Source organism: Thermothielavioides terrestris, chromosome 1, assembly GCF_000226115.1.
Source record: "Thermothielavioides terrestris NRRL 8126 chromosome 1, complete sequence".
NCBI classification, from domain to species: Eukaryota; Fungi; Ascomycota; class Sordariomycetes; order Sordariales; family Chaetomiaceae; genus Thermothielavioides; species Thermothielavioides terrestris.
The window spans coordinates 545811-559011 of NC_016457.1; the positions used below are offsets into that span (position 1 = coordinate 545811).

General features: G+C 56.1%; 2 protein-coding genes across 2 annotated transcripts; both read left to right on the forward strand.

Annotated features, from left to right (window-relative positions):
* The first annotated feature begins 436 nt into the window (after positions 1-436).
* THITE_2106273 (uncharacterized protein) lies at positions 437-3538 on the forward strand. Its single transcript, XM_003648563.1, has 3 exons — positions 437-1951; positions 2022-2137; positions 2203-3538. Exons 1-3 carry the CDS (start codon positions 479-481, stop codon positions 3311-3313), a joined length of 2700 nt encoding a protein of 899 aa, XP_003648611.1. The 5' UTR covers positions 437-478; the 3' UTR covers positions 3314-3538.
* Positions 3539-9869: 6331 nt separating this feature from the next.
* THITE_112118 (uncharacterized protein) lies at positions 9870-12250 on the forward strand (the record flags this gene model as incomplete). The annotated part of the gene is made up of 8 exons (XM_003648564.1): positions 9870-10101; positions 10192-10319; positions 10506-10577; positions 10635-10684; positions 11190-11478; positions 11511-11597; positions 11751-11872; positions 11959-12250. 8 exons carry the CDS (start codon positions 9870-9872, stop codon positions 12248-12250), a joined length of 1272 nt encoding a protein of 423 aa, XP_003648612.1.
* Between the last annotated feature and the right edge of the window lie 951 nt (positions 12251-13201).

Genomic DNA, 13201 nt, shown 5'->3' on the forward strand with positions numbered 1-13201 from the left:
AACTTCACTGGCCAGACTGCAAGCAGCCGCCCACTTGGCCCACCCCGTCACACGATACTGTCAACAACAGTCCGTCAGAGCACGTACGTACCGCGTGGCTCGCTGAAAGAGCTGTCGGACCAGGCACATCCGGGTCCAAAGAGGGTGGCGCGGAGAAGAGCCTCGAGATGGTTTACTGCGCGTACTGCGGCAAGGGTTTTACCCGCAAGGAACACCTGGAGCGGCACATACCAAGCCGTGAGCAGCTCCATCCAGGCCGTCACTTACGGTTCACTTGGTCTTGCTAACAGCTCGCCCTCAACAGATACCAACGTCAAACCACATCGTTGTACCGGATGCCATCTATCCTTTGCTCGACGGCAAGTTACCAGCCACATTGTCAGAGGAGCAAGACCAACCTAGCTGACCGTTGATGTCCGTGGCTATCAGAGATTTGCTGCAAAGACACTACGCAACGTATCATGAAGCTCGAGATCCCATGGAGCCCCTGCCTGGGGACCCGCCGACGATCGCTGGGCGGACACCCATTGCCTGCCAGAACTGTGCCAACGCGAAGACGGGTTGCGACAAGAGGGTGCCTTGTGGGCGTTGTTCCGAGAAAAACCTGCCCTGTGAAGCCCGCTATGCAAGGCGATCGTCCAAGGCGGCAGTCCGCGCCGCCCAAGCGAGCGCCGCCTTCCAGAATGCCCTTGGCCAATCAACTCAGCAAACACAACCGACCGGGGCAATCACCGTGGCCTCTATGGACGCCAACCAGAGCGGAGTGAAAGCGGAGGGCAACAGCTCTCCCACCGCCATCGAGGTTGCCATACCAGGGTTGAGTATTGCCGAAGGCTCCCCGCGGAAGGCCTCTCCCTATCACCCTCAAGTCAGCCCGGGCGACTTTCCGTCTCCCCACGCACGGATTGAGGGCGGACTGGACGACTTCATGCATGTGGGCCATGAATTTGCCCCTCAGGATGCGTCATACCAAGACCTTATGTTGTGGCCAGAGTTTTCCATGAACTTGGATGTCTACCCAAATGTCGTACCCCTCGGCAGGGCGGACATTCCGATGTCGATTTTTCCCGAGCTCAACGCCGTCTCGCCGCCATCTCAGCCGCTGACTGCGTCCTCGTCGTCACGGGGCTCGATACAAACCCCTGGGACAAGCATCATGTCAGCCGGCGATTTGGACCACACCTTGAAGCCGATGGAGCTCTCACCGGCCGCACCGATGGACAACTCGATCCCCGAATTTGAGGTCGTCATGGTGGCCGAAGGGGCGTGGAACCTGGCAAGGTGCAACCCTGGCCTTTCCGGCAACTGCCCGCGCACTGCCATAGTGCACCTTGAATGCCTGGAGCAGAAGTCCAAGCAGGAGGGCACCTGGAGCTCTCTGGAACGGTACCTGGAACGGCTCGATTGGGATCCCTCAGACTTGGCTTCGGTCGTGCCACTGACATCGCGCACGCGAGACAAAATGCTTGCGATCACCCAAAGCTTTCTGCACAAAGCCCTCGAAATCCACCGGGGAGGCGTGAATGGCTACCCGAAGAGCGGATATTCCAGCCCGGGCGACTTCAACTTCATTGTCCTTCCGTCAACCAAGATCCTTGAGTACTTCCTGCGCAGCTACGTCCGCAGTTTGTCCGTCTATTACCCGCTGGTCACGGCCGGCTGCGTGGATCCGAACGAGATGCTGCAAAACAACCAAGCATCGACGCTGCTCGTGTTACTCATGATTGCGCAGGGGGCCGCTGCCATGCCCATAGCAGAGGCTCGCTACCTCTCGGCCGGTCTGACCGAGACCTGCCGCATTTCGCTCTTCGACATCGTGGAAAAGGATGTCGAGCTCTCGTCAGATCCCATTGCCCTCCGATGCGCTCTGCTTTTCATCGTTCTCGGCGCCTGGAGTGGCGACAAATGGCTCATGGACATTGCAATGGGACAGCGGGGCATGTACATGTCGGTGCGTGGCTTGGGACCATTGTTCCCCCCCTTAGCTGTAGGCGCAAAAAGGCTAACCTCGGACCCATCAGATGCTGAAGCATGCGGGAATGTTGGATCCGCAGCCTTCAATGATGCCAACAATCCACGATTCGACCGGTGCTGAGCTCGAATGGCGCGCTTGGGTTCAGCGCGAGACCCGAAACAGGTACGACTTGGCCCCCAGCAATCACCTCCCAAGTGGCTTACTCACAAGCTGAACGTCTTGGCCAGGTTGGTCTACAACTACGTTATGCTCGATCAAGAGCTCAGTTTATTTCACGATACTGCGCCGCTGTTCGCCATCACGGATCTTCGGTGCCCCCTGCCGGGGCCCGAAATTTTGTGGATGTCGCCCAGCTCGGAGCGCTGGCTTTCGGCAATGCAATCGATCTACGGCTCCGCGGCCAATGTCAACCCCCAACTTCTCAACACTCCGTCGGCTAGCCCGTCGCTCTACGACCTCTTCCAGGACTTCCTCAATGACAACCTGTCGATGGAACAGCCCGGTGTTTCCCCGCAGCAGATGAGGCTTATTCTTCACCCTCTGCAAGGGCTACTCTGCCATCTCCGCCAGATGCTTGCGTGCTTTTCGGACACGCCCAGCACACGGCGCACCGGCGCGCGACTAGTGACCAAAAACTCGACCCTCCATCGATTGGAGGAGGTGCAGCAACTGCTGCAGAAATGGTACGACCTCTCGGCGAACTACACCAAGGCGAATCCGGACTGTCCCGTTGCCCGGTGCAACCTGGTTCTTTACCATCTCATCTCTCTAAACGCGGTGAGCAACTTCGTCGAGATTGAACGATTTGCCCGCCGTGAGGGCTTCGAGCATTGGTACTGGGACATCCCCAAGCTCAACAAACGGTGCATATTCAATCGCGAGGACGCGATTTTCCACTGCGGCCAGGTGTTCCGGCTGCTCCGACTCATGCCCAAAGACCGTCGACCGGCCTGGTGGTCCGTCGCGATGTACCGGCCTACGCTTATCCTGTGGGCCGACAGCGTGTCCAGGGTTTATTCGGGCGCCCAGGCGAGCAAGGGGGGTGAGGCTGCGCCGCCATCAACCGCGCCGGTTATTATTGACCAGGTGACACCTGAGGATCCCGCCATCAACGCCTTCGTGTGGAACGGGAATGGGGTGCCGATGTTGACGCGAACAAATGGCACAACGGTTACACTGGACAAGCCCGCGGACATCCTTTCCTACGCCATTCAGAACATCGAGGCCGGCTTCAGCTCACGCCTCAGCGACGGAATCAAGCGGAAGCTGATTACGCTGGGGAATAACTGGAGCGTGGATGCTATGGAAACATCCCAGGCCGGCAGCGGCGCGGGCTAGCTCCGGAGACTTGGAGACTTCCCGGAAGGGGGGGTTGCACAGCTTCACTCTTTTTTCCCTTTCTCCCAGTGTCACACCGCTCAGTCTTCAAGGTTGGTTGTTCATGGTCTCGGCGTTTTTGGAACGAACCGGTCCTGGCGGTTTTGACGGCGTGTTGGTTGGTATCAGATTACGGCACTACAGCAAAGGGTTGGGCGCCTTCATTCATCGGCTTCCTGACAACGACCGTCTTACTTTTCGCGTCTCATCGGGTGCAGACGCAAGAAGAGCGATACGTTGCGGCGGACACGTCAGCTCCTCTCTCCTGTCCGGCACCTGGAGTCTTCAGGCTCCGCAGGCCGTCTCGTCTTCTTCCTGTTTTGGGACATATTTTCTCTATTAGGTACTTACTTGGTTTCCTAGACCATCTCTGTATTCTCTCTGGCGTCTTGAAAGATTTGTGCTTGCGAATTAATGACTCACGATAATTTCCTGTTTCAGACAAGGAAAGAGTCGGGGCGCACGAGGAGAAGGGAATCTCCAGTCCAGCAAGATACATCCTTGGACGCAGTGCTCCCGAAGGTCTCCAAATTGAGAGTTTCCTTCCCGCCCCGACGATGTCCGGGTGCGTTTTTCTATCTTTGCAGCACTCTGCCACCTTACCGCATCAGAGTCCTGGTTGCACCATATGGGGTGCAGTGAAACATGGCCCAGATCACGCGGCCGAATGCGAAACAGCTGCAGCTGAAACCTGCTCTGGAAAGATACACACCATCGCGTCGTTAAGAATTGCTGCTGCTGCTGCTGCTGCTGCGCTGCTGCGAGGAATGACGGCGGTGTCGCTCCCTGTCCTCGCCGTTCGTCGGTTCCTGGCCAATGCCTTCTCAACCGGGCCCGCCTAATACCCGTCCTTAGTTACCGCGGAACCAAACCGTACCGCGGAACCAGTGCCGGGCCAAACAGCCTGCTGTTTTTACTCAGCAGTTACCAATACGACTTGATCCTGGTTGCTCGTATATTTCTTTTCTCCCGTGACCTGCCACGCGGACGTGCGGGATCCGCCTAGAACAGACAGGTAAAGTGTTAGATATCTATATCGCCCTTCTTAAGTTCTAGACATATTGACGTTGTAGATAGACCGGGAAGCTCGGGGTCCGAGCCCCGGGGGCGAAAAGGATGCCTCCCCCGGAGCAACAAGAAAGGCAGACCCACTCGTGTCCACGGGGGACATGCACGCAGCAGGCTGAGTATTTTGTTTACAGACATGCCTGCTTATGCAACAACAATGTATGTCTCGAACATACTGACGTATGCAGCAGCAAGGCTCACTACCAGAAAAGAAAATCGGTACTTGCTCTCTCCGGTCCAAGCCAATCAAGTGGTTGGGCAAGCCTGCCAACGGCCGCTGAGTCAGTTCAGACCACAATATAACGGGCCAAAGTAGAACAGCGCTGAAAGGGGTGGCAGCGAATCATGGAGGCGAAGACGGACGGGATTTCGGGGCAAGGACAGCGATACGATTAGGGGACAGGCGAGGCCGGAACTCGGCCTGTAAGGCTAGCGAGTCAAAGGCTTGACGTGGTGTGCGTCTCTGTATCGCATTCGCCGGGGCGCTGAATTGTGGACGCGGCTTAGGTATGACGAAGTTACTAAATAAATCGCTGCTTGCGAGTCCCCCAGCCAGGCTCGGCAGACGAGAGAGTCATGCTGTCAGCTTTTGCTGGTATATCTTTGGTTCTTTCGGAAGGCAATCCCGACTTTCACTGGCCAATGCATGTCTCGCATTGGGATGTCAAATGGTGGTATCTAATCCGGGAGTTAGATGGCGAACGCGTGGAACGCGTGTCCGTAGATTAGAAATTGCGGGGGAAGTTGCCAAGCAGTCGTTTCGTGCCTTTGACCCGGGAACTTTCCACTTTCCACGGGCGAAGTTCTGTGTGGATGGATTCCCGGCCGTGAACGGACGGGTGGTGCTCAGAATAAGCTCAGGCAAGGGCTCCATCGTCCCCGGCTTGGCATTTGCACACCCTTGCTCGGCACACGCCCTGGGAGTAACTTCTACACGTGGTAAGGGCGCGCGCGGGCGTGGGGTAGGAACCTGGAAGGTAGCAACCCGCCATCGCCAAGCACGCTTCCAGGCGGGTCCCGGAACCGGTCCAATGAAGGCGGCCAACGAGTCCCAGCAGAAGCGAGCGGGGCTAATTCACGTCGGAAGATTTCCCAACGCTAGTGTAGTGTCGCTGTCACTGGGTCTGCTGCGTCGTGCCCTATCTCGGGGCGGGGGAGGGCCTGGAGGAGCGGAGACGGCGGGATGGCACGCTTCTAGGCTCGACTCGGCTAGAAGTATTCCGTATTCCGTACGAGGTCGTCGTTAAAGAGGTCCCGCCAAGACTAATTTCGGAACCTACCGCTTACAAGTATTTACAAATCGCCAAGGCTACGACGACTTCGAGCAACATCAACAACGAAGAATCGCAAAGACTCGTAGCAACAACTTCGTGAAACCTCAACCAAATCGAAAGAAAAGAAAACGAAGTTAACCTACACTCTAACCTTGACCCCTATCCTAACTATAACCCGAATCCTAACTAGTGGGGGGCTAGCGCCGCCCCCTATACCCTTAGCGAACTAACCCCTTGGCGATAGAGTAAACGCCTTGGCGATCGGGGTTGCGTAAAAACGCTATAAAAACATTGCCGACAATTGGCCGAAATTAGTCTTAGCGGGACCTCTTTAACGTCTACCCTGTACGAGTAGGTTCGATAGACGTAGTGTATATGACAACCCTTGTCTAGGCCGCGCCTGCCACCAAGGTTTTAGAGCGAGCGACAACACACAACTAAGCACCGTGTCTCTGCCTCTTTACGCCACAGTTTGACAATGTTGCATGTTGCTGTTGAAGCTTGAAAATGCAGTGAAATCAGTTTTGGAGTTACCTAGTTTACCTGAAGAAAATACTGCCTGCCTTGCCAACCTTGCCCGTCTACCGCGCCTAGCCAACCCTGCGTGCTATACGGCGCTAGCTCCGCCTGGAAATTGAAGCTATAGATAGTTCGCGTCACCTGCATATGTGGGAGCTTCTTGGTGGTTTATACTACTAAGTACCTTATAGTGTAGTCCTCCTAGGTGTCTGGCTAGCATGCGCTCGTCTGGCGCTGGCTGGGCGCACAGCCCCGACCGAGGTTGCGTTCGTCCTTCACCTGCGTCGCGCACAGTACTTTTACACTAGCCGAGTGGTTCTGGGCTGCTATTTCTGGCCCCGCCCCCCCTCCTCCCGCCCTTGTGTACCCTGTCGAGGAGCTCTCCTTGAGGAAGGATGAGCCGCCAGGGGTGGCACTTAATCATCTGTGTCTGCCGTCGCATATAAGCGCAGAGATATTAAAACGGGGGCATGCCTGCTTGGATCAGGCTAGATCCTTTGCCCTTTCCTTAGCTTGGAGACACAAGCGGCCCATTTTACCAGCCCATTCTCAAGCTATGTCAGCACAAGATCTGTGGCTCATATCCGTACACACTAGACAGATCCCGTCGGGTAACCAGGCAAGCAAAACCAAGGAATAGGGAACAGGGGGCGACAAGCTCGTTCTGAATATCTCTTTTGGGGTTGGGGGTAAATCACGGTGGGCAAGGCCTTACTCAGTAGGTACCTGGCTAGCTGCGCGCAATGCTCCGTAGGTAACTTGAGTTTCTAGAATGCAGATATCCTCTGGTGACTGTCTGCCCCTGTACACTAAGTCTGTGGCGAAGCCTCACGTCTTGGTAATTTACCGAGAAATTGACACTGTGCAAACTGTGCTAAGTCATTGAAGCGAAGCTTCAAGATGAGCTCCGTCAGTGCATACACTGTGTGTATGTAACACTTTCCAGAGCTCATCTTGAAGCTTCGCTTCAATGAATTACCTAGTAGGCCTCTCGACCAGTCGCTACCTAGATTACTCTGGAGGCAAAGCCTAGGGAATGAAGCGAAGCTTAGCTTCACTCCTACAGTGCATACACTATGTGTATATAACGCTGTTTACGCTATGTGTACCTCCGTATATAACACTGTTACAGAGCTGCATCTTAAAGCTTCGCTTCAATTAATTCTAGGCGACTGCTGTGCTAGGGTGTCTCACCAGCTACCTATAGGTGGCATTAGGGTAGACGTTAAAGAGGTCCCGCCAAGACTAATTTCGGCCAATTGTCGGCAATGTTTTTATAGCGTTTTTACGTAACCCCGATCGCCAAGGCGTTTGCTCTATCGCCAAGGGGTTAGTTCGCCAAGGGTATAGGGGGCGACGCTAGCCCCCCCCCGCTAGTTAGGATTTAGGAAGGTTAGGGTACGGGTCAAGGTTAGGGTACGGGTTAACTTCGTTTTCTTTTCTTTCGATTTGGTTAAAGTTTCGCGAAGTTGTTGCTACGAGTCTTTACGATTCTTCGTTGTTGATGTTGCTCGAAGTCGTCGTGGCCTTGGCGATTTGTAAATACTTGTAAGCGGTAGGTTCCGAAATTAGTCTTGGCGGGACCTCTTTAACGACGACCGGCATTAGCCCTTCGCTTGAGCGATGGATGGAGTATTCCGTACACTACGGTGTATGCGATTCGACGATCGCAACGGTGCGGAATCACTACCGCGTAGTGCAATCGGCCGAGTAAGGCAGTTAGTGGGATCCCTGATCCCTGGACCAATCTTCCAAGCGTGTCAGCCGCAGGATGTTTTTTTGCAGGGGCTGCGACCGCGACGTTTCGTTTGCGACGCTCTTGTCTGACGTTGCGGAACAACCCAGAGGTCTCCCACGATCAATACTGTGTATGGTACAGCACTTCGCGATAGACGATATGCGCGGCGCGAGGGTAGCATGGCTACATGAAACGGGGATGCGAAGAGCTGTCTCAGTCGGTTGGACGGAAACGAGAGGCCGGGCGGGAGATGCACGCGCTCAGGTCGTGGTGAAGCAGCAGGAGTTCCTTGCACGCTCGTATCCGGGAGAGTGACGGAGAGTTTGAACCTGCCGCAGCCGGGTCGGTGTCGCCATCGCTCGGGACTTCTGGTCGAGGAACTAGTACGAGTTGCAAGCCTATGTTCCCGCCCGGGAGCCGCGGTACCAAATGACACCGTCAAATATCGGGTCGGCGTGGGACAGGCGGCAGGGCGGAGGCACAGCAGCGACGGGAGTCGACCGGCAGCCCGGAAACTGGCTGCTGTCATAAAGGCGTCACAATGGACTTACGGCTAAAGTCGGCGCCCATCGACGGAACCAAGCGGCAGGGAGGCGGCTGCTGGTGTCGAGCTAATATCGGTAGGAAGCGTGCGGGAGAGCCTTCTAAGTTGCAACTAGGTCTCCAAAAGGTAGGCACTGCGAGCCGGACCGAGGGGAAGGCAATCATGATTCCGTTGCACCAAGCACCGGGAACTAGACGAGGGAGATTTCGTAGATGAGGGATTGCCAAGTCCCAGGCGCGCGCGCATCTGGGAGAGAAGGAGATCTTAACGGACGCTGTCACCGCAGCGTATCTAATGTGATATGGACCGCAGCAGATGGGTCACCAAAGCGGGGTGACTGTGCCGCCGGTCTGGACTCGGAGCTGGGTCCGGTCCAGGTGGAGAGTGAACTTGAAGAACAGCAGGCGGAGGGAGCACTGCTTGAGCGAGCCGGCCGAGCAGTTCCCTTCGTCCACATTAACTATTATCCGGAATTCGTCAGCATTCGCAAGCACAATATCTCGCGGCCTGCCAATTGGGCATATGTGTACCTGGTACCTACGATTGTTTTGAACGGGCTGGTTGATGCTGAGTGTTGATGAACCGAAGCGAGAGCGAGCAGATGTCCACTTTCGGTCCTCCCTGCCCGTGGGGGTTCAGCGCTCAGCATTCAACCCTAACCCTAATCTCGATCCACTAGCCGAAACGAGCAGTCCCAAGCAGTCCGCGCGGATGATCTGCCAACGGCCAAACGTATGCAACCTCCAAGGTGGACGTTAAAGAGGTCCCGCCAAGACTAATTTCGGCCAATTGTCGGCAATGTTTTACAACGTTTTTACACAACCCCGATCGCTAAGGCGTTTACACTTATCGCCAAGGCGTTCAAGCGGTTAGTTCGCCGGAGGTACGGGGGCTAGCGCTAGCCCCCCGCTGGTTAGGATTTAGGTTAAGGTTAGGATAGGGGTTATAGTTAGGATACAGGTTATCCTCGTTTTCTTTTTTTTCGATTTGGTTAAGGTTTTATAAAGTTGTTGTTACGAGTCTTCGCGGTTTTGCATTGTTGATGTTGCTCTAAATCGTCGCGATCCCGCTTACCCTTGGCGATTTGTAATTACTTGTAAGCGGCAACCTCCGAAATTAGTCTTGGCGGGACCTCTTTAACGACGACCAACCTCCAATGGGACCTCGACCCATCAACTCTAAAGAGTAACTTCCGTTTCCATCAACCTGTCAACGCGTACAAACCCAAGCCGCGCTGGTCGACGACGCTGAAGATGCGCGCATATTTTGGCGGACTTCCATCACCAAGCGACCATTGCGGCAAGTTGTTGAATGGTGCGCCTTGCATAGACGCACGAGAGTCCACAGCAACCCTCCTGAGGGCTAAGGCCCGCAATGGCGGAGCGAGTCAGTTTGCTCTCATCACTGCTGTTGTTGCGACTCCCCTTCTCGGCATTATTTGACGAGCTATCCATCCATCTTCCCTTCCCATTGCCCTTTTCGGAGCGTATCGTGGATCTGCGGCACGCTCCCTCCGCTTCCATATCCATGTCGTCCACGTGCTGGCGCGGCACGCGGCACCTCAACCCTGCCCTTACCTTCGACACCGGACATCCGTGGGGAGGTTGTAGGTTTTGCCGCAACTATCGCCCAATCATATCGCTCTTTTTACCTCGCGCTTAGCAGAAGGAGTTTTGATACACGGGTGCCCTGGAAGGTGCTGCCCAGATCGCGTCTATTGCAACCTTCCTCGCCTCTGCCGTGCCTTGGAGCGCCCCTGTCTCGGCTGTTGTCGCTGCGGCTCTAGGCAGAAACAGGGCTCTCTTCAACCCTTCGGCTTTGACCGTTAGTGTCGTCTTCCCCAAGTGGAAGGTTTCATATAACAGCCGGGCGCCGTCCTGCGCTGACGAAGCCGCGGGAGATCGTTGCAGTCTTTTCCGTGCCTTCGGCAGTCTTCAGGATCAGGGACGTTGCGGCCGCTGCAACTCGTCGAGTTCACTCATCTTGAGACAAGCGTCTCTGCATTGACAGACCAATGTCACGCCGCCCCGGCCCGCTGGTGCCAGAGGCGAGACCGGCTTTAGCAGTCCCGGAAAATCCGCTGTATGTAGGATGGGCCGGATGCAGCTAGCATATCCGTTCTCCTACTACTCAGCATAGGCAAAGGGCCCCGTGCCATGGGGCATCCGCGCCTTCTGCGCCGTGGATCAGTCTTTATCAGACACCTCACGGATCTGCCCCAGACTTCGTTCACCACTTTACCCTTGTCACATCATATGATGGATCCAAACTACTGAGCTATTTCGGCGCCTTCTCATGAAGGACCTGCCGGAGGATTCCTACGATCCGAGTTATCTTGCAATTTCAAAGTCCCGTGCATGAAGGCTAACGAGCGGCAAGCGGCAAAAGATTGCCTACTTACCCGGCTGTGTCTGGGTGGTCAGGGGGGATGATATTCTCATGCTTAGTCAACATTGTGCTTCAAGTCGCTTGCGCCCGGAGCTCTCTCGCGGCACGCTCACAGCTCGTTGTCCGAGTCTTCAGTGCCATCGCGTGCTTAGGTACCCCGGTAACCTCGTGTCCTCCCAGCGGAGGTGTTGCAGTGCGCCTTGGGTAACGTCTCTGTCGGCGGGCTGACAAATAGGCCAGCAAGGGTGAGATGAAAGTCACCGCGTCTTGCGTCCAGTGATGCGCTAACGATAGTTCTCGTATTAGAGAAATACCACCTGCTCGGATAACCGCCTGGGTTACCCAACGCTGGGAGCAATCTCTCCAGCAATTGGCAACAGGGCATCTCAGGAGGCCGCGAGGTGGATCGGGGTATCCGTTTGGTCTTCATTCCCCCGACCAGGGAGAACAGGACCCGATCCCGTATGGACAAGCGATCGACGATGGGAAGTCGGTGTTTGCTATTCTCCGCTCTACCAGGGCCTGGCTTGGGAATTCACGGTTATTGGCGTGGGCACAAGATGACCAGCTTCTGCAGCTCGCTCCGAGGCACAAAGTAGGCGACCGGAAGCACAACATGACGTGCAGGTCCAGCTGTTGTTGCACTTGCCGCCTCGTCTGGCCGGGAAGCTCCCTATTCCTGGAGGGCTCGCCGTGAACAACTCTGAGAACGGCGTAAGCTCTCGCCAGGAGCTATCGCCAACTTGCTACACCAGGCAAGCTGGGGTCATGCCGGTGCCACCGCTTCTGCGAGCGGATAAAGCCCCTGATGTTGAGTTCGGCCCCTAGCATGCTCTCGTGCTCTTCGCCCCTGATAACCTCGCCTAGGTCCGTCGTGATACGCCGGTTCCCACATACTTCCGCCGTGACTGTGACCCGGCGCTCCCGACAAGGTCTGCACCTGCTTCTTCCGGGATGGCGACGGATTCGGCCGCGATTTCGCCGCGCACGTATGTGAGGCAGAGAGGCGGTCGATGATGGACACAACATCGACCTAATCCTATCATCCGCTCGTCCAAGTTGCCTCGTCAACTAGCCCCGTGCTGTGCAACCTTCTGGGATCCGCCGGTTATTCGCCGAACGCATGGCAGCGCAGGGCAGGGCAGCACAGCGCATGCCATGGGTTGGCCTCGCACAGCGCGACCAGCGATACGGCTACCAGCATCCCGGGGGCTGCTGCTGTGCGTCAGCACGACGAAAACCGGGATAGGAACCTCATGAACGGCCTGCACGGTAGCGCTGGCCGACGCGGAAGGCGGAAGGCGGAAGGCTCACTATCCTCTCAGCTGAAAGTGCCTTCCGGTGCGTGCTATTCGCTTCCCGGCTGACGACCGACCAGGCCAATGCCCACCGGAAAGTCCGGCTCAGGACACAGCAGAGAGCAGAGTCTGGCGCTCCAGAAACTTGGGGTTGTACTTGTTAAACTTGGGGGCTGGCTAACACGGCATGTCCGGTGCGACACCACGCCAGGCATCCTGTCTGCGGGGGCCGGGACCAGGGGCGGTATCCGAGGAGCGACAAGATAGGTATATAGTCGGAGTCGTCGGGGTAGCGCAGAGTCCGGAGTCCGGTGAGTCAAGCAACCGTGGACATGGGCGAGGACGTGAGATGGATGAAGCGTCGTGGTTCGCTGTCTCGGCGCCGGCGTGGTTTGCAGAGATGGCGTATATTGAAAGATGTTTCACTCATAGGGGGCCGTCACAAGCAGTAGGACAACTTGATGACTGTGCTTCTTCCACCACGCTTCGGGCAGGACAATATCTCGAATAATCTTGCATTATCGCGAGTAATGGCGACACCGCCGGGCCAGCAGCAATTGGCCTGGAGCAGTACGCTGGTGACACAGCATCTCAGCGGGAATCTCGTATTTCTTTTCTGCTTTGCATGACAGTATCGAGCCGTACCTATGTCTTCCCGCGACGCGCTGCGGAGCAAATTATTAGGTTTTGAAGTCGGAAGCCGACGGCGCCGGGGATTTAGATGGACGTGCACCGCCGAACGCGCCGACCGAAAACGCGGCCCCACTTTTTCTCCGATGTCTGGTCACGAAGCCGGCGCCCGGTTCGGGAGCGCGGAGCCGGGGAGTGAGCCCGGATCAGCGAATAACCTCGCATGGTCATCGTCGTAAAATACGTGAAACGAAAACACTCTTTAGCTGCACACCGTCGCCAATCCACGTTTACCAGCATCCCTGAAGATGAATTCCGCAATTAGCCCCCCAAACCGGGCCTGCCCGCTGCACCTGAGCTGGAAAAGGAAATGATCGTCGCCGACCCGCC